General features: G+C 41.3%; 1 protein-coding gene and 1 long non-coding RNA gene across 4 annotated transcripts in view; one reads left to right on the forward strand and one right to left on the reverse strand.

The window, feature by feature from the left end:
- Positions 1-3,908: 3,908 nt before the first annotated feature.
- LOC139084841 (uncharacterized) lies at positions 3,909-18,474 on the reverse strand. The gene is made up of 3 exons (XR_011542643.1): positions 18,136-18,474; positions 10,019-10,127; positions 3,909-6,638 (listed from the first exon to the last, which is right to left on the reverse strand). It is a non-coding gene; the product is annotated as an uncharacterized lncRNA (long non-coding RNA).
- Positions 18,455-25,801, forward strand: part of IMPACT (impact RWD domain protein) — a 29,169-nt gene continuing 21,822 nt past the window's right edge. Inside the window, exons 1-4 of one of the 3 annotated variants that reach the window (XM_008518738.2) lie at positions 18,455-18,653; positions 19,738-19,866; positions 21,772-21,824; positions 23,510-23,572. In XM_008518738.2, the coding sequence (XP_008516960.2) occupies positions 18,477-18,653; positions 19,738-19,866; positions 21,772-21,824; positions 23,510-23,572 (422 nt within the window). In that variant the 5' untranslated portion in view covers positions 18,455-18,476. Of the gene's footprint in view, positions 19,208-19,737; positions 19,867-21,771; positions 21,825-23,509; positions 23,573-25,801 lie in introns of all 3 variants that reach the window. The other 2 variants (XM_008518739.2, XM_008518740.2) reach the window with 2 other exon arrangements.

Genomic DNA, 25,801 nt, shown 5'->3' on the forward strand with positions numbered 1-25,801 from the left:
CAAAAAGTTTAGAAAGAACCCCTATATCTGCAGAGTTTCTGGTTGCAAGCAACCAGCACTGACACTGGTTAACATAAGCCCATACGGATGTATCGCAGTGTCAAAGCAACAGTGCTTGACAGTGCTTGAAAACTGGGCCTGGCAAGGGCAGGACTGGGGCATGTCCAGGGACCTGGGTAGGAGGAGCTATTCAACAGTTTTTCCAGGGTACTACCACTGGGAAAGAATAAATTCCAATTTTTGTTTTCCTATACTTTTGTCTTTCTTCAGAAGAGGCAAAATTCAGAGAGAGACTTTTTGGCTTCTAGGGCAGGGCACCTAGGCTGACAATCCCATGAGACTACCTTCCATAGAGGGGCAGCTCCCCACCTGCACGCAACCACACAGGTGTGTGCATACACACAGACACACGCACACACAATATCCTGGTGGAGTGCTGTTACCAGAAGAAGGGGAGATGGTTGGTGGACAGCTACAACCACAAAGATGCCCATTACAGCCTCTTCCCCTTTTTTGTTTTTCAATCAAACCCTTCTCTTTCCTAGCTTTTCTCAGAAGGCATGGGCTCCTTTGGCAGTATTTCCAGCTACACCTTTAGCCCTTAGCTCTATTCATCATGAACATACCTGGCTTTTCCATCCATAATTGGCTGGTCAAGCAGTGCACCTGACAATTACACTACCACTTCTTGGAAGCCTCAGGAAGTATGCTCTGCCTATTGCCTCCTGTTGAGGGCTTCCTTATGCTGTCTATTCTTGGCTGGGCAGAAGGGGCAGGGTGGGGACCTGACTAAATGGCACCTTTCTATTGGGCTTACCAAAGCCCTGGTAGATACGCTCTGCCCATCAGGAAAGCTCTCCACTGAGTAGCATTACACCACCTAGATTCTCTCTGGGTCTATTTGACTGTGGAGTATACAAAGCACAGTCTTTAGCCAGGGTAGATGCAGAATGGCACATAGCGGGAAGTGAAGGCAGAAAAACGGGAACCATGGGAAGGCAAGGAGGAGAGGAGGAAAAAGGTGGTCAGGCCCAGAGTGTGGAAATGCTAGTGGAGGGAGCTAATTGGTGAGCCTCCTGCTGAGGTGGTGCTATCTGGCGGCTGCAGCTGGATCTTCAACAACCTCTCAGAGCAGCACAGGTGTGTCTGTTTTATCTCTGTATTGTTGCAGTAAGTTTCTATTCTTTACCTGATGTAACCTGAGTGTTTCTCTATTCCTTGAACCCAGAGAGAGCCTAACACACCACTATTGCTCTTTCCTGCTCTCCGTTCTTTCTTTTATATCCAATAACTCTGTCAATATCGCCTTTTCAGTAGTCTCCTCCTTCAGGGTCTCTACTGCTCTTCGCTCTTCTAAGCCTTCTAAAACACATCTCTTTTCCAGATCTCCACTAGCCTCCACTATCCATGCCCAAATCAGCTGGCAATACCTAAATACAGTCAGGTCAAGGGCCCCATTCTTGATGAGTTACCACAGCATGCAGTGTGAGTGCATTTACTGAAGTCACAAAGATCTAATCAAAGGGGATTTGAGGGGCCAGTCTTAGGGCCTGAATTGGAAGTACAGGTCAAGCCAAAGACTCCTGGATCTTAGATTTGGAAGAGTCATCAGAAATCATCTAGTCCAACCTCAAACTTAAAGCCATATTGTCCTCAGCCACATTCTGAAGAGGTGTTTCCCCAGCATGAGGCTGGCAACTTCCTAGCCTGCCAGGTCACCACTTCACAGTGCAGCTCCCTCTGTTCCACATTTGTCCCCAACACTATTACTGTTAGAAGTTCCACTCACTGAGGCAAATGTGGCTCCACACAGCTCTCACCTGTTAGTCCTCTAGGTAAAACTGAACAGAGCAAGTTTAATGACGCTTCACAGGCCATTCTTCTACAAAGTTTCAAGACTTATGAGGATCAAATAAGATGATATGTTTTATAAATTCTAAAATACACTACAAACGTACAGTATTAAATTATTCTCTCCACTACCGTAAACCTTTCTCATTCTTCTTCATGCCCACAGAAGGAAGGACACCCCTAGGGTGAGTGGGCTTCTAGAAAATATTTTTTGTGGAGGCCTCCATCTGTGTGAATTTAAAAAGTACCCCCAAAATTAGGGTGTCAGCACTGTTCTGGTGGCCCAGTCCCCTGTGATCCCTTGAAAGAAATACCACATCAGCCACCAGGAGCAATCCACTAACCAGAATTGGGTGGAACTGGGCCTGGCCATGGGACCCCAGATTGACTCCACAGTCACAAGCCTTGGTGCTTTTTAGGACATTTGGTTGACTCCACACAGAGTAGAGGTTTGGAGGGCACTGTGAAGGGGAGAAACAGCTCTGGCTGGTTTCAGACCCTAGAGGGAGGCATAGAAATTTTGAGAAAGGCATTCCAAAGTTTAGGCCCCCTGAGGTGCAGGGACCAGGTCATGGCTCTGCTTTCTGGAGCCTGGGGTGGAAGAGAGGTGCTAACACGTGAGGCATGGTACACCCAGAGTGGTGTGCTCAACTGAGTTCTTAGCTATAATTCTGGCTCTCAATTAACTGGTTATTTCAAGCCAACCACATTCTGTTTCCTTATTGGTTAAAGGGACCAATGATGTTTTTCTAGTCTATATCTCAGTATTGTATGTGTGTGTGTTTGTGTGTCATAGACACACATATTCTTTAAGAAATATAAAGGGTTCTACAGAATTTAAATATTATTAGCAGTCATAAAAATCATGAAAATAAAAGAAGTGAATGGGCTATGACTGAAGAAAATGTAGGATATTGGTCAATAAATTCAATAATGAGTTTCTGTGGGAAGGGAAATAGTATTTGAATTGATAGGGTGAAGAAAGGAGGAAAGACAAAGTAAAAAGTTGAAATTGTTTGGCTTAGAAATAGTACAAATAGATAAGACAAGTTCTGTTGATGGCTGTCTTAAAATACAGAGTTGATGAGTTGGGTTTTATTAATATCTGTGGAGAGGTTATCGAACAATCAACTGACAAAAATGTTTTAGAAAGATTGATTTGTCATTAAGTGACAGATTATATAGCTATTTACAGGTGGTAATTGACCCCACAGGGGCGTGTCTGAAATGTGGTCTCCTTCTTGAACCTCCTTTAAGTTTTGCTTTGGCATCAGTAAAAATGCCTAATCTGGGGATATCCAGATACATAAATCAAAATAATGATCTTGTTGGTTAAATGTAAAAAGTCCACTAAGAAAAAACGCTTAAAGACAGATTGACTAATAGCACAAAAGTGTTCTTTCTTTAGATGAACCCAAAGAATTAACAGCAAAAATTAACCTATGACTTTCATTAAGTGTTTGTGTAGTTTCAAGGGTAAAACTCAAATGCCACTACAATGCCCTGATGTAAGAGGTGTTGTTGTTGTTATGGTTTGTTTTGTCTTTTGTTTTTGAAACATCAGGTCAAGCTCTGGTGTGGCCTGTGAAAATAAAATATTTTTTGTTATTGTAATAAGAAGGAATTTCCTTTTTCACCACACATTTTATCCAAAATGAGACACATGAGGTTTTTGTATGTGAGAAATAGATAGATACAAGAACACCTCATCATCAGTTTTTAAAATTAATCCACCCAGTGGGTATTTCACCTTATTATGATTGTATTTATCAGAATTCAAAGAGTATTCCTTATAAGGAATTGATCAGACACATTTAATTGCAGTACCTCTCCAACTTACAGATTGTATTACAAAGGTTTGTTGGCAAGCATTAGTCTATTTTTTAAAGTTCTGAAAAGTCCTGCTATATTAGTAGCAAAACTCCCTGAATATTAATGAATTTAGTGTATTGTTGGAGTCAAATAAAAATTATAAAAAGTAAATTACATACATATGCACAATGGTTATTATCCTACAAGAAAGTTGTCATAAATGATAAGCAGTTCACAGAAATATCTACATTTTAAAATATTTTTGTACAAAATGAGGCTTTAGCGTATAGAAAATTGTGCTGGGATTTTAATCCTGAAAATGCTGGAGGATCCAATTACTAAAGTAATAGTCTAGAATGCTCTCAAAGTCAATTTGCTGATTATGTTCAGTTTCTTTTAACCCTTAATCTCAGGATGATCTTATGACCCTCAACTATAACAGTTAAGATGCTGCCTTAGAGATAATACAAATGAAATCTACCATTAACTGCTGTTGTTATTATAAATAACATAAAAATATTTTTGTTAAAAAATGAAGAGAAAAAAGGAGGGATGCAACATCTTATGTATACTATGATATTTACAGTATAAAACAAAAACTAAACTCATGCATAGAAAAAAATCCTTGTAGGAAATACTAACTGTTAGTAGTGTTTAGCATTAGATAGTGGGAGTAAGATCAAACCACAGACTCCTAGATCTTAGATTTGGATGAGTCACCAGAAATCAACTAGTCCGACCACAAACCTAAAGCCAGCTTGTCTCCACCACATTCTGAAGAGATGCTTCCCCAGCCTGAGGCCTGGCAGACCACCACTTCACAGTGTAGCTTGAGAGGGGCAGAATATACCACCACAGAATGTGCTACTTTGGCATGTGGATTATTTCCAGCTGAAGACAATTGGGGGCCCAGCAGACTCAGGAAGAGCTTTTTACCTCCCCCTTAACTGCCAAAAAGAATTTAGATAGGAGGCCATTACCCCAAAGAGAGCTATTATGAGAGAGAAGTTTTTATATCAGAAAAATTTATCTGCACGGCATGGCAAACTTTTGTTTACCAAACATTTGCTCTTCTCACCTTCCTGTGAATGGCCTTCCTCCCCTTTGAAGCCGGAGACCCCTACCTCCTTCTCCTTAGGTCAGTGTGATACATAAGCCTCAGGTACCTGACTGCAGGGGAGTCTCATATTTTTATGGGGCTCTAGTACATACAAAATTTATTTTTCTCCTGTTAATCTGTCTTATGTAGATTTAATTATTAGACCAGCCAAAGACCCTAGAAGGGAAGAAGGGAAAAGTTTTCTGTCCCTACAAGCTCAAACCATTTTTCCCTCCAACATCATTACGGTTAGAAGTTCCTCTTACTGAGGCAAATACGGCTCCACGCGGCTCCACACATCTCTCAGTGGTTAGTCCTCAATGAAAGCTGAACCGAGTAAGTTTAATGACCCTTTCACAGGCCATTCTTCTAAAAAGTCAAAAACAGCTGGCATGAGCTGCCTTGACTTTTCTTTTCTAGGCTTACATTCCCAGATGCTCCAACCTCTCCTCATACTCCAACTGGTCACGGCATTCTGATACACCGTTTATAGTTTTCTCTGTTAAAATTTGGCACCCAGAATTAAATAAATCACATCCATTTCTATGATGCTAAAGAGAGTAGAGAAATCTTAGTAAATTGTATTATATCAACTTTGCTAAACCTATGGCCTTTTTTCCGTTATTATCTCTGACCTCTCCACTGCCCTCTGGTGGTAACTATTTTTTTTTCTCGACTAACAGAGGAGAGAAAGATTTCAGAAAGGAGGGAGGGAATGCTGCAAAAACCTGATACATTTATATACAAATTTTTGGCCTCATGAAGTTTAAAATCTAGTTTGGGAGGCAAAGTATACAATTAAAACTAACAAAAAATACAAGCCGTAATAACACCTAAAAGTGATAAATAAATTCTAAAGGATTTGGGAAGACCAGATCAGTGAGGACTAGAATAGAGAGGACATTTAGAAATGGTGATATTTACACTTAGCCTCAGCTTTAGATGGGAAACCCAAGAAAACAGGAAATGAGTCCTTTAACATAGTAAATTGGAGAGACGCAGCAAGAAACTGAAAATGTGGAAGTACGCTTTGAGCAAGAGCTTAGGGCTGGAAACGGATTTACGAATCAACCACAAATAGCCATGACATTGTATAGGATTACCAATGGAGAGAAGATTGGAAAAATGACATGTGAAGACTTACCAGAGCAGAGAATTTGTCATTCATCATTGATGAATTTGTTTATTCATTAGTCAGTAAACATATATTAACTTAGTAAATGACATAATTTTGTGAGTGGATACATGTGTAAGGCACTCTTTGAGGCTGACAGATAAAAGATGAATCTGATAAAAGCCTTGACTTCAAGAACTTAATAAGCTAGTAATGCAGATAGGACAATGTAAGACTTGTAAATCAGCAGGTATATTAAGACAGAGAAAATAAGAATCATAAGAAAAGTTCAGATAAAGACGGAATAAAAGGAAGAGAGTTTTGTTTTATTTTCTAGCTGGGGCTATCAGTGAATACTTTACAGAAAAGTTGGGGTTTAACGTTAAAATGGGCAGGATTTGAACATGTGGAAATGGGTGGGGAAATGACATGTTAAGCAGGTGAAAGTGTATGAGCAAAACTAACAAAGTGAGGGATGGGTGGACATAAAAGCTAGCATCTGGCCTTGCACATAGCAGACCTCACTGCAAATGCATGAAACTAACCATCACCTGAATTCTCAGCACTGCCCAACAACCTTCTGTCCCCTGTCAGTTCCGAGCTGAAGCTGGAGGGTAGGTATTTGAAGCAGCCTCTGAGACACTCAAGTGGAGGTGACAGGTAGATGGTTGAGAGCTCAGAGGTGAGGTTTGGACTAGAGATATAAATCTGTGATCATCTGTGTAGAGGTGACTGGAAGCCATGAGCCCTGCAGGAGATGGCCTAGGGAGAAAGAAGAATAGAGAATGGAAGGGGCTAGGACTGAGCTTTGTTTCCTGCCCTTCACAGCACTCTCCTCACTCTCCTCAAATACTTTACCCCACCAGCTCCCCTGCACACTCTCAACAGAGGCGGTTGCCTCTTACTTTACTAAGTAAACAAAAGCCATACTGTTGAGAACCCCCCAAACTTCTTACCACCAAACCAACAAGCTTACCTGCACCCACACCCTTTCTTACTTTTCCTTTTCTGTTAAAATAGAAGAGGGATCCTTCCTGTCTAAGGCCAGAACCTCCACTCATGTTCACAATCCCTCCTTTTTACCCCTCAGTGACCTCATTCCATCAAGTCTCTCTCCTGGATCTTCAAGTGCTCTCCCGATGTACCTGCTGCACGTGTTCTCTAATCTCTGCCATCTTTTAAAAGCCCTCCTACCAGACAGTACTACCCTTCCTTTCTTCCTTCAGAGTTAAACTCTGAAGTTGAAAGAGTGGTCTACACTGGCCCTCTCCATTTCCTCTCCCTTTCTACTCTGCCTTCTGCTCCCATTACTCCACTGAAACTGCTCCTGCTGAGGACACCAAGGGCCTCCTTAGTGAAAGTCCAGCGGACCCTTACAAGTCCTAATTTTATCTGCCCTTTTGGCAGCATTTAACATGTGACCCCTTCCTTCCTCCTGGGAACGCTCTCTTCCTTTAGTTTCCCTGAGCTCCTCGTCCTTGGCCCTTCCTTAAATGTTGCAAGTTCTGCCTTAAACTCTACCTCTCCTTATACCCCTCTTGGGTGAGTTCATGTGCACCCATGTCTTACTAACCCTCTGTATGCTCACGTCTCCCAAATCTGTAACTCAGGTCGCAACACCACTCCTGAGCTTCTGACTCATACACTAATTAATCAAACTCAATACAACCAAAAGGGCAATTTCTTCTCTCCTCCCCACCCCCTCACCGCAACCTGCTTCCCTCCTTATATTCTCTTTCTCAGTGGCAAGCACACCTGTCTCTTCCTCCACTCTCCCCATCCTACCTTGTCCCCCATCTCCCCTCATGTCAACTCTAATCTTTTCTTCTACTTTGTAGTCAGAAGATGTTTCCAAATTTTAAATCTGATCAAATAATTCTCTTGCTTAAGACTCTACTCTGCCATTTAATTGCTCTGGGATGTAGTCTAAACACCTTAGCATCATAAAGCCCTGCAATATCCGAGTTCATCTTTCATCATTATCACTCTGGTATTTTACACTGCAGCAATTATGAACAATGTCTCTGATGCTGTAGGATCTTTGCTTGTGTTGTTTTTTTGTGCCTTGAACCCTCTTCCCCAGCTTCCTCCTCATGCTGAGGCTTATACTTTGTGCAGTCTGAACTTAGAAATCACTTCTCTCCAAAGGCCTTCCCTGACCCCTATGACTGGGTTATGTGCCCCTCCTATAGGGTTACTGATTTACCTTGTATTTACTTCTATGATAACACATCACACTGTGCTACAAATTCCTCTTTATTTCTCTATGTCTTTCATCAGACTAGAAATATATTGAAGGCAGGGAATGCTTTGTACACCAGTTTACTCCCTTTGTCTAACATAGTGCATGGCACATATTAGGAAATCAATAAATATTTGTTGAGTTAATAAATGAACTTGGACTTTAAACTATGTCTAAGATGTTTTTATCCAAAGTGGGAGGCAGTATAGTGAAGTGGAATGTACATAAAATTTAGAATCAGAAAGCCAGATGGAATCCCAGCTCTCTGCCACTTAACCAGCTATGTGACCACGAACAATTTATGTAACTTCTCTAAATAGAGAGCCCACCAGATGCCAGGCACTGCACTGGGTGCTGACAATGCAAGGATAAAGAAAGACATAATAACTGCCATCAAGGAAGCTGAGTCCAAAGCAATGTGTAGTAGGAAGGAGGTGAGAGGAAAGAGCATTCCAAAGTAGAGGAGTAACAGTGAGAATGACTGCGGGCAAGTGATCATGTGCCTCACAAAGGAAGTGAACATGGTTCAGTAAGGCTAGAATATACAGTGCAGAATAGGCAGCTGCGGAGAGTTGGGGTGAAGAGATGAGACCAGAGAGATAAACAGGAGCCACATCATAAAGGGTCCTTTACAATATGTCATAGAATTGAGATTCATCCTCAAAGCCATGGAATTAAAACCCAGAAGAGTCTTAGGCAGGAGAGTCACAATGTTAGATTTCTATTATAGAAAGAGGTAAGTCTGGTGGCTAGGGGGCGAATAGTTGAAAGACGGTGATGTTAGAGGCAAGAATACCAGTTAGGAGGCAGTTGCAGTAGTCCAGTCAAGAGACAGTAGTGGCTTGATCTTTGGCAAGAACCTTGAGAATGGAGAAAAGTAGTAGTAAGCTGATCCAAGGAATATTTAGGTGACAGAACAGAAAGAATTTGGTAATAGAGGAGGGAAGGACAGGGAAGTACAGAGATGGCATCCAAGTTCCTGGTACAAGCAATTGGTATACAGAGGCTCCTTTACTGAGACAGGGAATGCAGAAGATGGAAAAGCTTTTGAACAGAGGACTAACATGATCAAAATGATGCTTTAATGAGAGAGTTCTGTTGGCAGGAAGTAGGATGGGTGAAAGGGAAATGTCCAGAGTCAGGAAAATGAGCTGAGAAGTTCCTGCAGTGGTCTAGGGTGAGATGACAGGGCCTGAACTAAGGTGAGCAGTGGGCTAGAAGGGAAGGTGGACTACAGTAGCCAGGGCTTGGCAATTACAGTGGAGAATCCTGGAGGATAGTATTAAATAGCTGCGTAAGGGGAGCTGATCTAAAGGTTTCCGAAGGCCAAGCAGAACAATTGAGACTTGATTCAGTAGGAAAAGATAAAACTTTAAAATGTTCCTGAACAATGTAGCGTTTAAGGACTATTAGTCCATCAATAGTATACAAGGTACACTAGAACTAGAATGAGGAAAGGATGGAGGCAGCAAGGAGGCTGCGGTTATTACTCAAGTATAACACTATGAGAAAGTGGATATTACCAGAGGAAGAATTTAAGATACTGCGACTCATTTACTGTGAGGTGTAAAAGAGAGGAAGCAACTGACATGTAACCATGGCACATCACACATTTTCAGTAATTATTTGTTTACATGTTTCCCTCCATCAGACTATGGGTTTCTTGAAATCAGAAACTATGTCTTATTTATTTTTATATCTTTAATATATAGCCCAGATTATGATACAGATCAGGTCTCATTAAATATTGTGAAATGACCAACTCAACAAATAAATAAGTCGGGGGGGGGGCAGAGTACATATGAAAACAAGATAGTTTGGGGAAGCTTTTGAATTTGGCTATGAAATGCTGAATTTAAGATGACATCTAAAATAATGAATTCTGTAAATGAATACTTACGGAAGGAGTAAGTGCTCAGAAGCTCAGTTGCGAGAAGAAAGCTGGAGAGAAGCACATTAGGGAGTCATCCGTGTTAATCACCCCGCAAACTCCTAGCACCACCTGACATCTGAAACAAACAACGCCAAAGCTTCAGTGGCTTCCTATTGTATACAATGTGGTCAGCACGGAGGTTCTGCTCTGAAGAGTCATTCAGAGATCCAGGTTTCTTCCATGTGTACATCATCATTGTCAATTTACTGACTCCAGAGTCACTGCAGAAGGAGAGAGAGCGGAGTGGATTGTACTGGAGGTTTTATGGATGGGACTAGAAGTGGTTTATATCACTCTACCCGCCTGTTTTTGTTCTCTCCTTGGCCTCAAACTCCAGATTGACTATTATTCTGGAATATCCATTTGTCTTCTTAATCCCTTCTCTCCCGTTCTCTACTCTGCTCTGTGTCCTGGGAGCCTGGCCTCTACGGATTGAACCACCTGAGCCTCCTTGCCTTCTGGCTTCCAGTTGGGTTCAGAGAATGAGAGGTACAAGCAGGAGAGTGTCAACAGGAAGAGATTGAATTTGAGGTATCTATCACATCCTTACCCCTGACCCTTTGTCAAGAATTTCTGGCAGTGGCTGCATTTTTCTACAGCCCCAGCTTCTGTGGGGCAGACCCTTTCCTATGGCTCCAGCTCTTGCTGGCCTCCAAAAAACACTGTTTCTTCAATTCTTGGCATCTTAACGGCTTCCTGCAGTTAATAACCCCTGGCTGATTTTCTATCCTGTGGGGTCCCTGAACCTTGCCCATTCTTCTGTAAATCGTCCCTTCCTTTGTTTCCATTTAAATCCTCTGAGTATGCCATTTGTTTCTTGCCGAAACCCTAACTGACACATTGTTGACTAGCTCACATTCATTCCATTTCAATGACCAATGCACTATTTTGTGAGTGATTTCATTGATTTGTTCCATCAAAAGGGGTATAAGTGACCACTGTAGTCAAAATGCCATTTAAGAACCACATCCTGAAAGTCTTAAGTCTACACATTCTATACCAAGAGAGAATCCATTCTTTTCACTCGCTTGATTCCAGAAATGGTTATGCATGACGACTCTGGTCTCCATCCATATCTATAAACACCCCATAAAGTAATCCGAGCCATTCTATTCTTTTTCTCAGTAGTTTTGTTCTTCCTTTTCCTGTTAGAGACCATTTCTACTTATCATGCACCCAAGGATACAAAATCATAGATGTATTTTCAGTCACTTTAGCTACCACTTCGTGAAGTCTTACTACATGCCAAGAAATGTGCTAGGTGCTCCATTATGTAATTTTTTTAACAATTCGCAAAACGGATATTAACATCTTCATTTTATAAGTACGGAAACTGAGACTTGGAGAAGCTAAATAACTTGCCCAAGGTCACAAAGTTAGTATACGAGTCAGAATATGAATCAAATAGTCTATTTTTAAAGCTCATGCCCTTAACCTTTATACTATCTTATTAGGGCCCCAAAACCCATAAACTGTGTGATGTGCATAGAAATAAGCAGTGGAGGGGGCTGGCCCGGTGGCACAGCAGTTAAGCGTGCTCGTTCTGCTTCAGTGGCCCAGGGTTCGCTGGTTCGGATCCCAGGTGCGGACATGGCACAGCTTGGCAAGCCATGCTGTGGTAGGCGTCCCACGTATAAAGTCAAGGAAGATGGGCACTGATGTTAGCTCAGGGCCAGCCTTCCTCAACAAAAAGAGGAGGATTGGCAGCAGATATTAGCTCAGGGCTAATCTTCCTCAAAACAAACAAACAAACCAACCAAAAAAACCCCAAATAAGTGGTAGGTAATGGTAGAACAGCAGTAGTGGGAAGGAGAGAGAGAATGGGTGTATAAATGAGTATTTGACAGAGAGATTTCCTTGGCATTGTACAAAGATCATGGTTAACAGAGCTACACAGTGGTGATAAGGATCACTTTAGATAAGCAGTGTAGGTCACAGGAGATGAGAAAGAGGAAAAATTGGTTTCACAGATACATTTAGAAAAAATAGACAAGAGATCTAGAGTTTTGTTCCCACACAACAGTTGCTGAGTTTTCAGATGGAAGTTTGTCAGTGTTAGAAACTGTCTTACTAATATCTATATCTCCAGCAACTATTATGAAACTTCTACATAGCAAAACATATTGCATAGCAAAAAAAAAATAGCAGCAAAAAATATTGACTAAGTTGGATAGTGAAACTTCCTACTGTTTTCTGTATGAAACATTGTGGAGATGTTTACTGTAAAATGTTTATTAATTATACAGCTCTGTAAACTCTATGAGAAAAATATGATAACATATAACATAGTGTAACCTATAATAAAAATAATATTTATTGAATGTTTACTATGTGCCAGGCAATATACTAAGCCCTTTACATATATTAGATCATTTAATTTTTACAATAACCCTATGAAATAGATACTATTGTTATCATCCTCATCTACAGACAGGGAAACGGAGGCATGGAGCTGTTAAGTCACACAGCTAGTCATTGGCAAAGTCAGTATTTGTACCTAAACATCCTGGCTCTGGCAGCCTTTCAAAGTACATGAACAAACTATCTACCTATTTCAGCTTAAATGTACACAATCTCAACCTCACAAGATGATATTCAACAGGGCCTGGCTAAGGCTAACAATTTTGAATCTCTTCAGCACAAATTAGTTGGGATAATTTAGTGTGCTACACATAATCGAAAATAGGTCTTACTGAAAAGGGCACAGTTATGTCTTTTCCTTTATACTTTCTTAGCCTTCTTGGAAATGAATTACATAGTGCCTTGTACATAGCACAAAATACAAACTTAATAAATATTTATTGAATTCAACCAAACTAGTAACTTTTCAGTAGCTCTGTAAGAAACAGTTCCAGAAGGCATTAAAAACAAACAGTGGTAGTAAATTGTACAAATAGTAAATGTAAACATAAATCATCATTACTGCCTCCTAGATACAGTTTTTTGGTAGCTTTGTGAAAATGGCCCAATGAATATTTTCAAGCATACTGTTTAAAATAGTCACCATGGGAATCATGGTCTAAGTGCAAATGGAGTAACAGATCTCAGAGCACAGTAGCTGGGGCCCTCGGTCAATTACTCTCCCTGCTCTGCAAGATCTGAGAGACACTTTCTCATGGTCATCACACAAGATTCTAAAAACGTAATATGCATGGGGCCTGCCTGGTGGCGTAGCAGTTAAGAGCGCACGTTCCGCTTTGGCAGCCCGGGGCTCGCCGGTTCGGATCCCGGTGCGGACATGGCACCGCTTGGCAGGCCATGCTGTGGTAGGCATCCCACATATAAAGCAGAGGAAGATGGGCATGGATGTTAGCTCAGGGCCAGTCTTCCTCAGTAGAAGGAGGAGGATTGGCAGCAGATGTTAGCTCAGGGCTAATCTTCCTCAAAATAATAAATAAATAAATAAATAAGTAATATGCACACAAATAACCCATTATTAAAATGCAGATTCAGTAGGTCTGGGATGGGGCCTAAGTTTCTGTAGTTCTAGCAAGCTCTCAGGTAATATGATGCTGTTGGTCCACAGACCTCACTTTGAGTAGCAAGGTCCTAGAGAGTATTTGGAAGAGAGCTTTTCAACCATCTAAGTAGGTTTGTGGAGAATCTTTTACAGGCTTAATACCTCAGCCCTGAGGGGACAGCCACCTCCACTGCAGCCAGTAGACATATACACTTCCAGGTTAGGTTTTTCCATTCAAATAACTCATTCTCCTTGCCTCTAATACCATAGCTATCAACCCCCTCTTGTCACACTGCTTGCACAGCCCATTAATGATCATCTCTATGTCATCTCTCTATCCATATGCATTCATTTTTGGTACCAAGAGAGCACTTTGGCCCTTTGTAATCTCAGTAACATTCTTTCTCCCCTCCAATTATTTGACTTGGACAGTTTATGTTTCTTAATCTTAAGCCAAAGTTTCAAGCACCTCTTTCCAATCATACTGGGCTCTAAAGTCAATCCTACATAGAAATCTTGGTGCAGCCAGTCAGCATATTTCTGTTCTGTGTGAGAGTTCTGAGGGATCTGGCCACATGCATCTCCTCCAGATTGCCTGAGAACTTCTGCAGTTATCATCCTAACACCTTGTAGCTGTCCACCTACTGTTAAACAGATCTGTTCTCTTCCTCCACTCTTGTCACTGGCCTCTTTGTATATCTTAACTCAATTCCCCACACAGGGTCTATGGTGTAAAATAGCAGTTTTCATAATTTTTTCTAAAGCCATAGAATTCTTTCATCAAAGAAAGCTTAAATAAAATAAACTAGGCTGGTCTAGCTGGAACAGTGGGAGATAAAATTAGAGGGGAAGCAAGGAACATCCCTTGTGTGTTAAGATGTTTAAGCATTCTCATGAAAGCTATGGGGAGCAAGAAAAGGATTTCAAGATAGAAAAGACATGATCAGACTTGTACATTTTGAATGATCACTCTGGCAGACACGAGGAGGATAACTGGAAGAGGGTCCAGATGGAATCAGAAAGACTAGGAGGGAGGATATGAGGAATATAAGGGATATTAATAAATCAGAATCATCAGAACTTGCTGTCTGGATATGGAGGCAGTGAAAGAGAGGAGTATAGTAGGTCTTCCGGCTCTCAAACTTGGACAAATATTGATGCAGGGGTGCAGGGTTGCCAACTACCGAAATGGGGAAGATAGGAGGAGGAATAGGTTTAGGGAGAAAGATATTGAGTTCAGTTTTGAACATACTGAGTTTGAAGGAGACATGCGGTAACCAACCATTTGGTAAATTGATGTGGAAATCAGCAGAACCCTCGCTTACAGACCCATCTTGTATCCAAGTCCACGTTACTATTTGCAGATTATTCTTAGCTTCTGATTAGGCAACTGCTCAAAGTTCATATTATGTAAAACATTTTTCAACTGAATTGTCTATATGTTCTGCAAATGTAGGTTATATGTAGGTTGTCTGTTACAACTGTTACCTCAATATTTACTTCTCTCCTTCTCTTTCCAAAGTGCTGTGTGGGGGATCAGAATTTGCCATCCTCAAATGTGTCTCTTTGGCTTGATTATTTTTAAGAATAGAAGACTCAAGAAGAAACTTTGACCTTCCCCCTAACTGCCTACAAGAATTTAATATAGATGGCCTGTTCCAGGAAGGAGCTATTACCATAAATAACTATATCATAACATGAACTAGGTGTGGTAGACAGGGAAGAACCTAGCAAGGCCACTTTGATCAAAGTCCTCTCTGTGTCCCATTGTCTTTGCAAGGTATGGCAAACATTTACTTACCAAACTTTTGTTTTTACATCTCCATGCGAATTGTCTTCCTCCCCTTTGAAGTCCCAAACTACTACCCCCAACATCCTCCTTTGTCTTTAGCTGAAGGGTTTTTTTGTGTGTCTGTGTCCCTGAGCTAACATCTGTGCCAATCTTCCTCTATTTTGTAGGTAGGACACCACCAAAGCATGGCTTGATGGGCGGTGTGTAGGTCCACACCCAGGATCCAAACCCGCGAACCCCTGGCCACTGAAGTGGAGCACACAAACTTAACTACTACACGACTGGGCTGGACCCTTAAGATGGTATTTAAGGTGGTGGCTTTGGCCATTTGGGTGAGTTACTCAGTTTTCCTGCATTTCTCCCATATATACATGTTATTAAACTTGTTTGATTTTCTCCTGTTATTCCATCTCATGTCAATGTAATTCTTAGACCAGGTAGAAGGACCTAGAGGATAGAGGAATATTTCTCCCTCCTTTACAGTGCTCTTTGCATTTCTGAGTTTGGGGTTCTCCGTATTGGCCACATGCTTAAGCACTCAGAGAAATAGGGATGGTTTTATTCTGTTCCCTTCGGCAGAAAGTGTCATGTCTGTTCAGCATCTGAGCTCAAAAGAAGATTTAACTGCTCTAGCTATGAGGAAATATATACAAAATCATAGGTGTAATCTGCAGAAGGTAAAATAGACTGGGTTGCTATGACATGTGGTAAAAAAAGAGGTGCTATGTATAATAAACTGGATATATTGTGCTTTGTTTAGAAGGTTAAATTATGCTTTGCCTTGTTTTCTGTTACATTTTAAAGTGGTAATTTTCAAATTTGGGTTTAAACTCTTTGAGGGGCCACTGGGAGGGAGGGAGAGTTGCTGAGCAGTTGGGACTTCAGGCCCATCACCACTATTGCAGCCAGAACAACCTAATCTATTTTACACAAGCTTTCATTGAGGAAAGGATTCTGTGGATTTTTTTTTTTAAGTGTGAAAAACACTGTTTTATGCAATGTAAGCTGTAAAACGAAGGGGCATTGAAGGAAGAGTTCCGACTGAAGGAAAGAAAGAAAGCCGTTTAACAACAGATAGACATCTAGGTAGTATTAGGATTATAACTGCAGGTTTTAGGCAACATGGAGATGCACTATGGCCAAATCCCTCAACACTTCTGTCACCCAGGGAAGTCCTTAAAACACTTTCCACGTCTAATGCTTTGTTTTTAAGTTGTGCTTGCTTACAGGAACCAAGGCAGAAGACTGCCAGATGGCCAAACTGCAGAACTGATCCAAACCAGAAAAGTCCAAGATGGTGACAGGGTGTCTGGTACAAAAGGAAACGTGTGCAAAAGGTGCCATGTGCAAGAAGGGAAGATCTGCACATGCCCCAAATGTCCCCGGCCCCCAAGCGGTGATGGGGAGATCCCCCCCGCTTCACATCCCATAAGAATGTTGCTCACCTTCCCTTCCAGAAGAAGGTGTTTTAGAGGACCAGCTCTCCCTTTCTCCATTCCTTGATCAAGCAATAAAGTTTCTGCTCTGCTATTCTGAACCTGGTCTTGTTCTATTGGCAACAGCAACCCTGGCTGAGGCAAAAGGACCCTCTTGCAGGTCACCAGTCCCTTAGGGCTTGGTAACAGTTCCAGGCAAATTTCTCACTTAGAAGAGAAACATCACGGACTTTGGGGCCCAATCTGGTTGGAAGGAGGGGCCTGAAACTGTTTTTGCTCAAGATAAAGAAAAAATACACTGTCCAAACCAAATAATTGGAGTGAGGGGATGTGATTGATATCACAGAGGGCTAAGCCCTCTTGGAACCAAAATGAATGCACATGTGCAGATTTATGGAGACCATCACAAAGAGGTTATGCAAACCATGTGACAAGAGGAGGTTGACAGCTGTGATGTTAGAGGCAATGAACTGCATGAAGTTCTGTAAACAGGCCATAGTTTTTCTGCCAATATTTCTCTCTCCATCTGGAACAGTTTCCCTCCCCTTCCTCAATTAGCTAACCTCTACCTGTTCTTCTGACTTGGTTCAAGCATTCTCCGGAACAAGCAGCCCAATAAACTTTGGATGGATGGCCCTTCTTTGTGCTACTAATACAACAAACAATTCTGGTCCATTTTAATGTTGACTTACTTTCCTTGTCCCTCATCTTAGCTCCTTAGAGGCAACGCATGACATCTTAATCTGCATCTACAAAGATGAGCACAACGAGAGCCTAATAAATGTTGAATTAATAAATCCACAACGCTTATATACTAGGATCCCCTCAAGGTAATTCCAGAGGAATTCTTTACAGGTACTTATGCATCGCACTTTTGACTCAGGGAAGAGTTTTAAAGGGGAATTAAACATGCCCATGATTAAGGAAGACAGGAGAGAAAAAAGGCATAATATTTTGAGTTTTTGTTTGTGTATATGTGTTCGAAGAATATGAAGCAAGAGAGGATAAAATGCCTCTCGGATAAGAGAGAAAGCGGCTTGATTAAGGTGTCTCTAGTAAGGCAACTGATCTAATTCACAACCGATGTATTGGAATGTATGCGTTGGCGGGGAAGAAAAATGACACAAACCGACTGATGTTTTTGGATAATGAAACAATGACCCTTATGTTGATTGGCATAACTAATGTCTTGTACAAAAGTTGCTCCCAGACAAAATGTCCAAGAACACTAAAGAAAACGCTCACAACACAACAGAGAGTGGGTGGATTACGTTTTTCCGCACGCTTTCAACATTGCCGCCGGCCCTCTCCTGCTCTTCAGTTTTTGGCAAATCAAACTCACCCTTGCCCAAATCTGACAAAATCCCTCTCTTAAAAACACGTAAAAAACCCCTGCCTTGAAACGTAAAGACGAGTCTGGGGCTGTGGCCTGCAGACGAGTCCCTTCCCGGGACATGGCGGTAAACCCGACTCCCCGACGTCTTCTGGGGGTTCAGATCATAACGAGGCCGCAGCGGGCGAGCAGAAGCCCCCAGCCCCGGCGAGTTTCCAGGAGACAGAGCCGAGAAGGCCTCCGGGCAGCCCTGGGGTCAGAACGACTTCCCCTGCCGGCCGAGGGGAGGGGGAGAGGGCGGGGGAGGGTATTGGGGGAGGCGGGCGCTAGACCCGGGCTGGCAGGGGGGCAGGGGACAGGGGCGGAGAGCCCCTCTCACCGCTTGGTCCGCAACCCGGAAGCAGATGCGACCTGCGCGGCGCGGGCCGGGTTGCGGTTCCGGGTCGGTCCGCGCAGCTGGCCGCACTCTGCTTGCCGCCGCAGCGCCCTGTCCGCGCGCTTTGAACCTGGGCGGGCTGCGGCCGCTGGGTCGCTCTAGGGGCCACATGGCTGAGGGGGACACAGGGAGCAGCCAGAAGCAGGTGAGGCCTCGGCGGGGCGCCGACCCCCAGGCTGGGTTCGGCCTCGCCTCGCCTTCCCGGGCCTCCCCCGCCGACCGGCCCTCTGCCCGGCGCCGCCCCCGGCTCCGCCTGCACGTCTGGGCCGCCAGCTGCTCGGGTTGCTCCACCGCGTCCCGATTTCCTGGCGCTTGTTCTCGGCAGATCGCTCCCCGGGAGGCCGTCCCCGGGCGGTGGAGGGCTCAGATTGCCTGGACGGCGTCACGGTTAACCAGCAGGCGACTGAGCTGCTCCGGGCGGGAGGCAGAAACCCGGGTTATGCTCACCGCCCTGTCGCTGCTGGGTGACCCTCGACAGGCCATTTAAGAACCCCGGTTTCTGCCTTTGCAAAATGGGCAGTAACAACACGGATCCTAGAGCGCCCCGAGGGCCTACGAAATCTTACTCCGCTTGGCATTGAGGTTTCCCCAGTGCGTGGCTCACGTGGGCGCTTTTAAAGCCTTTCCTGCTGGGCTATGAGGACGAAATGAGATGATACAAAGATGAATGGGTACTTTGCTTCCGATTTTCACCTTTAGGTCACTTGTTTTTCTTTTTTAACCCTAAACCAAAAGAATAATTTATGTTTTGAAGGTTTGATTACCCAAAATCCAAAAAAAATCGCCTGGCCCCGTGCCCAAATCCAAAACAAGAAAGAACGAAGGAGATACCCAGCAGGAAGATAGGGCTCCTATGTGACAACGCTGCTAGAGAGTGGGGGTGGGGATTTCCTGTTGAAAAACAGAAAGTGGAACAGAGAAGATAGGTTTATCCTTTCACTTCTGAATCTCACTGCAGGGTATGAGAGGGCCTGGATATTTTGGCTCAGTAGTGGCCCAAAGCGCAGTGATGTAGCAAGGCTGGTTCCAGTCATTGCAGTAGGGTCTGGCAACCACCCAGAGAGCAGAACGTAGTGACCGGCTGCTAAGAACGTTTGGCAGCGTTCTTTAGGGATCTTTCATCCAGGCTAGTGATGTTAAATGCAAATACCTTATAAAGGAGTAAGGAAAACTCAGGTTTTTAGGGTATGTGCATTCCTTGACTTCTTTCCCCCATCAATTTCTTTCAGAATGAGGAAATTGAAGCAATGGCAGCCATATATGGTGATGAATGGTGTGTCATTGATGACTGCGCCAAAATATTCTGTATTAGAATTAGCGATGATACCGATGACCCCAAGTGGACAGTTTGCTTGCAGGTATTTTTTCCCCCTTCTCTACAGCCATTTTCCAGTTAAGACATTGACTCTATATGATTGACTACTGTTGTATTCCTCTAATGACTATTCTTGTGTGACTTTTTAAAAATTTGGTTTTTTTGTTGGCTTTTGTTAACGATTGATTATCTAAATGGGTGGGTAATTGAATCTCAGGTCACTCTCAAGTCATGCTTTAATTAATAGTTTCAGTCTTTCCTATCCCAATTATTATTTTTTTCCCCAGCTTTTTAAATTAAAAAGTTTTATTATTGTGGTCATAATAAGTTTATAACATTGTGAAATTTAAGTTGTACATTATTATTTGTCAGACACCATATAAATGTGCCCCTCCACCTCTTGTGCCCACCCCCCAACCCCCCTTCCCCTTGGTAATCACTAAACTATTCTCTTTGTCCGTAAGTTTATGTTCCACAAATAAGTGAAATCATATGGTGTTTGTCTTTCTCAGACTGGCTTATTTCACTTAACATAATACCCTCAAGGTCCATCCATGTGGTTGCAAATGGGACGATTTTGTGTTTTTTATGGCTGAGTAGTATTCCATTATGTATATATACCACATCTTCTTTATCCAATCATTAGTCGATGGGCACTTGGGTTGCTTCCATGTCTTGGCTATTGTGAATAATGCTGCAATGAACACAGGAGTCCGTAAGTCTCTTTGTATTGTTGGTTTCAAGTTCTTTGGATAAATACTCAGTAGTGGGATAGCTGGGTCATATGGTATTTCTATTTTTAATTTTTTGAGAAATCTTCATACTGTTTTCCACAGGGGCTCCACCAGTTTGCATTCCCACCAGCAGTGTATGAGGGTTCCCTTTTCTCCACAACCTTTCCAACATTTGTTATTTTTTGTCTTGGTGATTATAGCCATTCTAACAGGCGTAAGGTGATATCTAAGTGTAGTTTTGGTTTGCATTTCCTTGATCTTTAGTGATGTTGAGCATCTTTTCATGTACCTATTGGCCATCTGTATGTCTTCTTTGGAAAAATGTCTGTTCATATTCTCTGCCTATTTTTTGATTGGGTTGTTTGGTTTTTTGTAGTTCAGTTTTGTGAGTTCTTTATATATTATGGAGATTAACCCCTTTTTGGTCCTATCCCAATTATTTTAAGTATTGAAGTGTTTTTAATGTACCATTGACAGACTTGAGTTTCACTTCCTTTCCTTATCTGTTTTATAGGAGAAGGTCTAAACTTGGGAAGATGGCTAACATTTAAGGGGAAGAATAAATTAGTAATGTAGATGATTCATAGAGTAGATACTCACTTCTTTATTAATTGAGCATCAGTGTGATTAGGATAAATAAATGAAAATATCAGTATGGCTTACTGTTTTAATGCTTATTCTTTGATGACTGCCTGTACTTTCAACATAAAAGATGCCAAATTGAGTTTTTGTCAGTATTTGGTTTTATAATACTGATTTGAGAAGAAATGTATATAGTTCTCTACTAAGTGTTAGCTATTTAATGTATTTAACAATATTCAGTAAGATTTTTTTGAGTATTTCTTCAGAAAAGTACCTGGAACAGCTTATAATGTTACTCTGTTCGTTTGGGGTTGGGGTATAATGCCCCTATTTCAGTTTTTGTTTTCCTTTCATTTTTGTCCTTCCCATCCTTATTTTCTAACTTTCATTGCTTTTATACTTTCTCTGCAAATAATGAGCTTGCTCTTAAAAAAAATTGGCATCATTATTAACATCATATTTAAGGTAGAAGCATAAATAGGAGGAGGGAATTCTCTCCTGCAATTTAACAAAACAATGGTTTTGGTTTTTAGTTTGGCAAGTTAGAAGTTTGTCCAGCCATTAGCTTTATAAATATTTATTATTGAGCCATGATGAAATATAAACAGATTTGTTTTTAAACTGCTTTGTAGGTGATGCTACCGAATGAATACCCAGGTACAGCTCCACCTATTTATCAATTGAAGTAAGCTGTATTTCTACATTAATATTTTTATAAAGAGATTATACTTTTCAAAGGTTGTTTCTCTATACTGTACATTGTGTTTATATTAAATACCTTTCTTATCAAAATGTATATAGACATTGAAAATACCTTTTGGGGGGCTGGCCCAGTGGCGCAGCAGTTAAGTGCGCATGGTCTGCTTCTCAGCGGCCCGGGGTTCGCCAGTTCGGATCCTGGGTGCGGACATGGCACTGCTTGGCAAAAGCCATGCTGTGGTAGGCATTCCACATATAAAGTAGAGGAAGATGGGCGTGGATGTTAGCTCATGGCCAGCCTTCCTCAGCAAAAAGAGGAGGATTGGCAGCAGTTAGCTCAGGGCTAATCTTCCTCAAAAAAAAAAAAAAACCTTTTGGACTTGGTATAGAGCATTTAAATAAAAAATTAAATTATATAAAATACACTGAAGTATGCCACTTAGTGTAAAAGAGAATCAGAAGGGCTAAAATAGCTACAGAATTGTCTATAGAGATGGGGAAGGAAACCTTCCTCTTTAGACAACCTAGGAATCTGGAAACCGTGGCCTGTAGAGTTTCTCCTAACCTGGTTCTGCTGCATAGTTCCTTAATATGTCTCTGCCTAAGATTGCCTGCCTTCCAGTAACTACCCATGGTGCTTCTCCCTGCCCATTGTTGTTGAGGAACCAGCTTCTCAGCAGCTCAAGCTTAATCTTTTTTTTTATTGAGGTCACATTAGTTTATAATGTTATTTTTTTTAAGTTTCTTGGTTTTTTCTTTTTCTTTTTCTCCCCAAGTCCCCTCAGTACATTCTAACTGTAGGTCCTTCTAGCTCTGCTATGTGGGACACTGCCTCAGTGTGGCTTGATGAGCAGTGCTGGGTTTGCACCCAGGATCCTAACCAGTGAAATTCTGGGCTGCTGAAGCAGAGCAGGTGGACTTAACCACTCGGCCATGGGGCTGGCCCAATATAACATTCTCTTAATGAGTCATGCCCTCTTGGTTGCAAGTAAACCTTGATCAACCTTGCCCACTTAACCTACTAAGATATATAAACCTATGTGAATGAAATTGCATTAAATCACAGTTACTGAAATGTTTACCTACCAGTGGGATTATTTTTTGTATGAGTGTTTTAAAACCATAGCAGTAAAATTTGCTATTAATAATGGTTCTGTAATTTGTATTTTTATTTATTGAAAATGGTAGATATAATTATAGAATGCTTGTAAACATAAATACCTTTTTCAGAAAAAGTTAGTTTTTTTACATCATTTAACAACCAGCTTATTTGTTAGAGTTGTTGAGACACCAGTTATAGAAAACTGGGAAGTCCTGATAGTGTGGCAGATACTACGCATCTGGAAATTTAGATTCGGGACCTTATTATGTCACTTATGTAACCTTTGCCAGGTTTATGATATCCTGTGAACTCACTGCTGTTTTTAAAACCATATTTTAATTGAATAATATTGGTGTTGGCTTCATCCTGGTTTCCTTGGAGGACTAAATGAGTTAATGCAAATGAAAGCATTTTGGAACTGTGTAGATTTATACAATGTAACATTTTAATGAAAATAGGTAATTTTTAAAAGGTCAGTAAAGCCAGTTTGTGACTTAATCAGTAATTTCTCTTTGAGATGTAAACCCCATTCTTGAGTAATCTCCTTTATTGTGTTTGTTTAATCTTAGTGCTCCTTGGCTTGAAGGGCAAGAACGTGCAGATTTATCGAATAGCCTTGAGGAAATATATATGTAAGTGACAAGTGATTTAAAAAGTTCTATTAGTTCTTCTGTTGGGGCTTTTATTGGAACCATGATATTTTAGGGCCTTTTCCAAACTTTTCGTTATGCTGCCTTTCCATTAACCAAAAGGATGCACTTGAAGAGTCTTTGAAAGATTGGTTGTGTAGTATAATTTTATATGTACATTTGATAGGACTTCTACTTATATACAAAAATACAGTAATATTTAGAACTAATAGCTATAGAAACACTTAGCCAGCTTGTAAAAGTAAATTCAGAGATGCTGCTCTTGTTTTGATGTTTTCATAGGCTATGTTGAATGAAACTGGTAACAGCAAAATCCTAAGCATAATTACTTATTAAACTATTATATACTTTTAATGATAATTTTCTTGTATTAGGCTGTAAGACTGAGAGTCTGCATATGTGGAAGATAAACACATAGATAAAGAGAACAGATTAGTGGTTACCAGAGGGGAAGAGGATTGAGGGGGCGGGTGAAAGGGGTAAAGGGGCACATATGTATGGTGACAGATAAAAACTAGACTCTTGGTGGTGAGCGTGATACAGTCTATTCAGAAACTGATATACAGTAATGTACACCTGAAATTACACAATGTTATAAACCAGTATGACCTCAATAAGATTTAAAAAATTTTTTTAAAAAGACTGAGAATCTATAGATTTACTGTATTTTTCACTCATTCATTCAACAAGTACTATATGGCAGGCACTCTGCTAGATCCTGGCTACACATAGTTACCAAAAACAGCAATGGTCCCTCTTTTCATGGCATTTAGAATTTACTGGTGGGAGAGAGATTACTCACAACAATGTAAAAATGAATGTAGAACTGTAACTGTGATAAGTTCTGTAAAAGAAAGATATTAATGTGGAGTACTAATTGAGTTTGAAACAAGACCTGACCTTGTCTGGGAGGTTAGCGATGGCTTATTTGATTTAAGAGCTGAGTTACTTGGGTAAACTAAACTCCAGTGAAAGGCCACAGCATGTGCAAAGGCTCTGTGTCAAGGAGCTTGGCACATTTCAAAACAAAAAGTAATGGTGGTGTGAAGTAAGAGTAGTAAAGAGCAGAGAGAAGGGAGTACAGTGGGAAAATGACCTGGCAAAGTAGATAGGGGAAGTCATGCAGAGTCCTGTAGGCCAAGTTCTGGATTTTTGTCTTTATCCTAAGACCCTGGGAAGCAGAGAAAGTTTTTAACCGGTGTGATGCCATGATAAGATTTTCGTTTTGAAAACAACATTCTGTTTCTATATGAGGAACTATTGGAAGGGTGCAAGAATGCATGTGAGACATGGGTTAGGAGGTTAATGCAGTAGTCCAGAGAAGAAATGACTGTGATTTGGATTAATTTTAGTGATATATATTAATTTAGTAAAACAAATTATGTTCTGGAATATCAGTTTCACTGTAGTCCAGGAACAGGTAAGGATGTCTTACATGTTCTAGGTGGCCACCCCATTTGGCACATCGAGAGTACTCCCTTTGTATCCCTGGGATCTAGGCTATGTTTCTTTTCCCCCAAAATATTTAACTAAAAAAACCACTAAATCTTCATGGAATTGATTCTATTAGTTCTTTCCTGTAGGAAGTGTGGTCTTCTTTGAGTCCCAGGTTTACACTGGACTCTGGAAGTAACCAAGAACTGGACATAGCGTTAAAGAATGCCCTCATTTAGTGATTCCGTCATCTTCAGCATATAAATATTATTTATTTCCTCAGTTAAATGTTTTCTGATACCTGTCCCTAACCTTACTGGTCGCTCCAACTTTTGTGCCCTCAACAAACTTCTTTCTGTAATCTTTTATTTATGCTTATTTGCCAATTTATCTCCCTCCTTAAAGTACACTAAGATAAATATACTGCAAATTTGCTCACCCATGATCTAATTGTGCATCTTATGGTCATTTTTCACTTCTTATCTTATTGGACTAACTTTTGGTGGTGGTGAACACTTCCTCTTTCTCGAAAGTCTTCCCATACTTGGCTTCCATCATGTTAATCATATGCATCTATTAGATTTTTCTCCTCCCTATGCACAGTGTCATGCACTCTGAAATGGCTTCCTACCTGCCTTTTCTCTGTCCAGAAAGTTCCCCCTTTACTCGGGAGGTACTGTTCCATAGGACACAAGTTGCTGTTCTCCATAACAAGTGCAGTTGAGCTATTTGAGAATTAAATAATTCCATAATTTAGAAAGCAGCTTGTTCTAAAAC

This window comes from Equus przewalskii, chromosome 7 (genome assembly GCF_037783145.1).
Source record: "Equus przewalskii isolate Varuska chromosome 7, EquPr2, whole genome shotgun sequence".
In the NCBI taxonomy this organism is placed as follows: domain Eukaryota; kingdom Metazoa; phylum Chordata; class Mammalia; order Perissodactyla; family Equidae; genus Equus; species Equus przewalskii.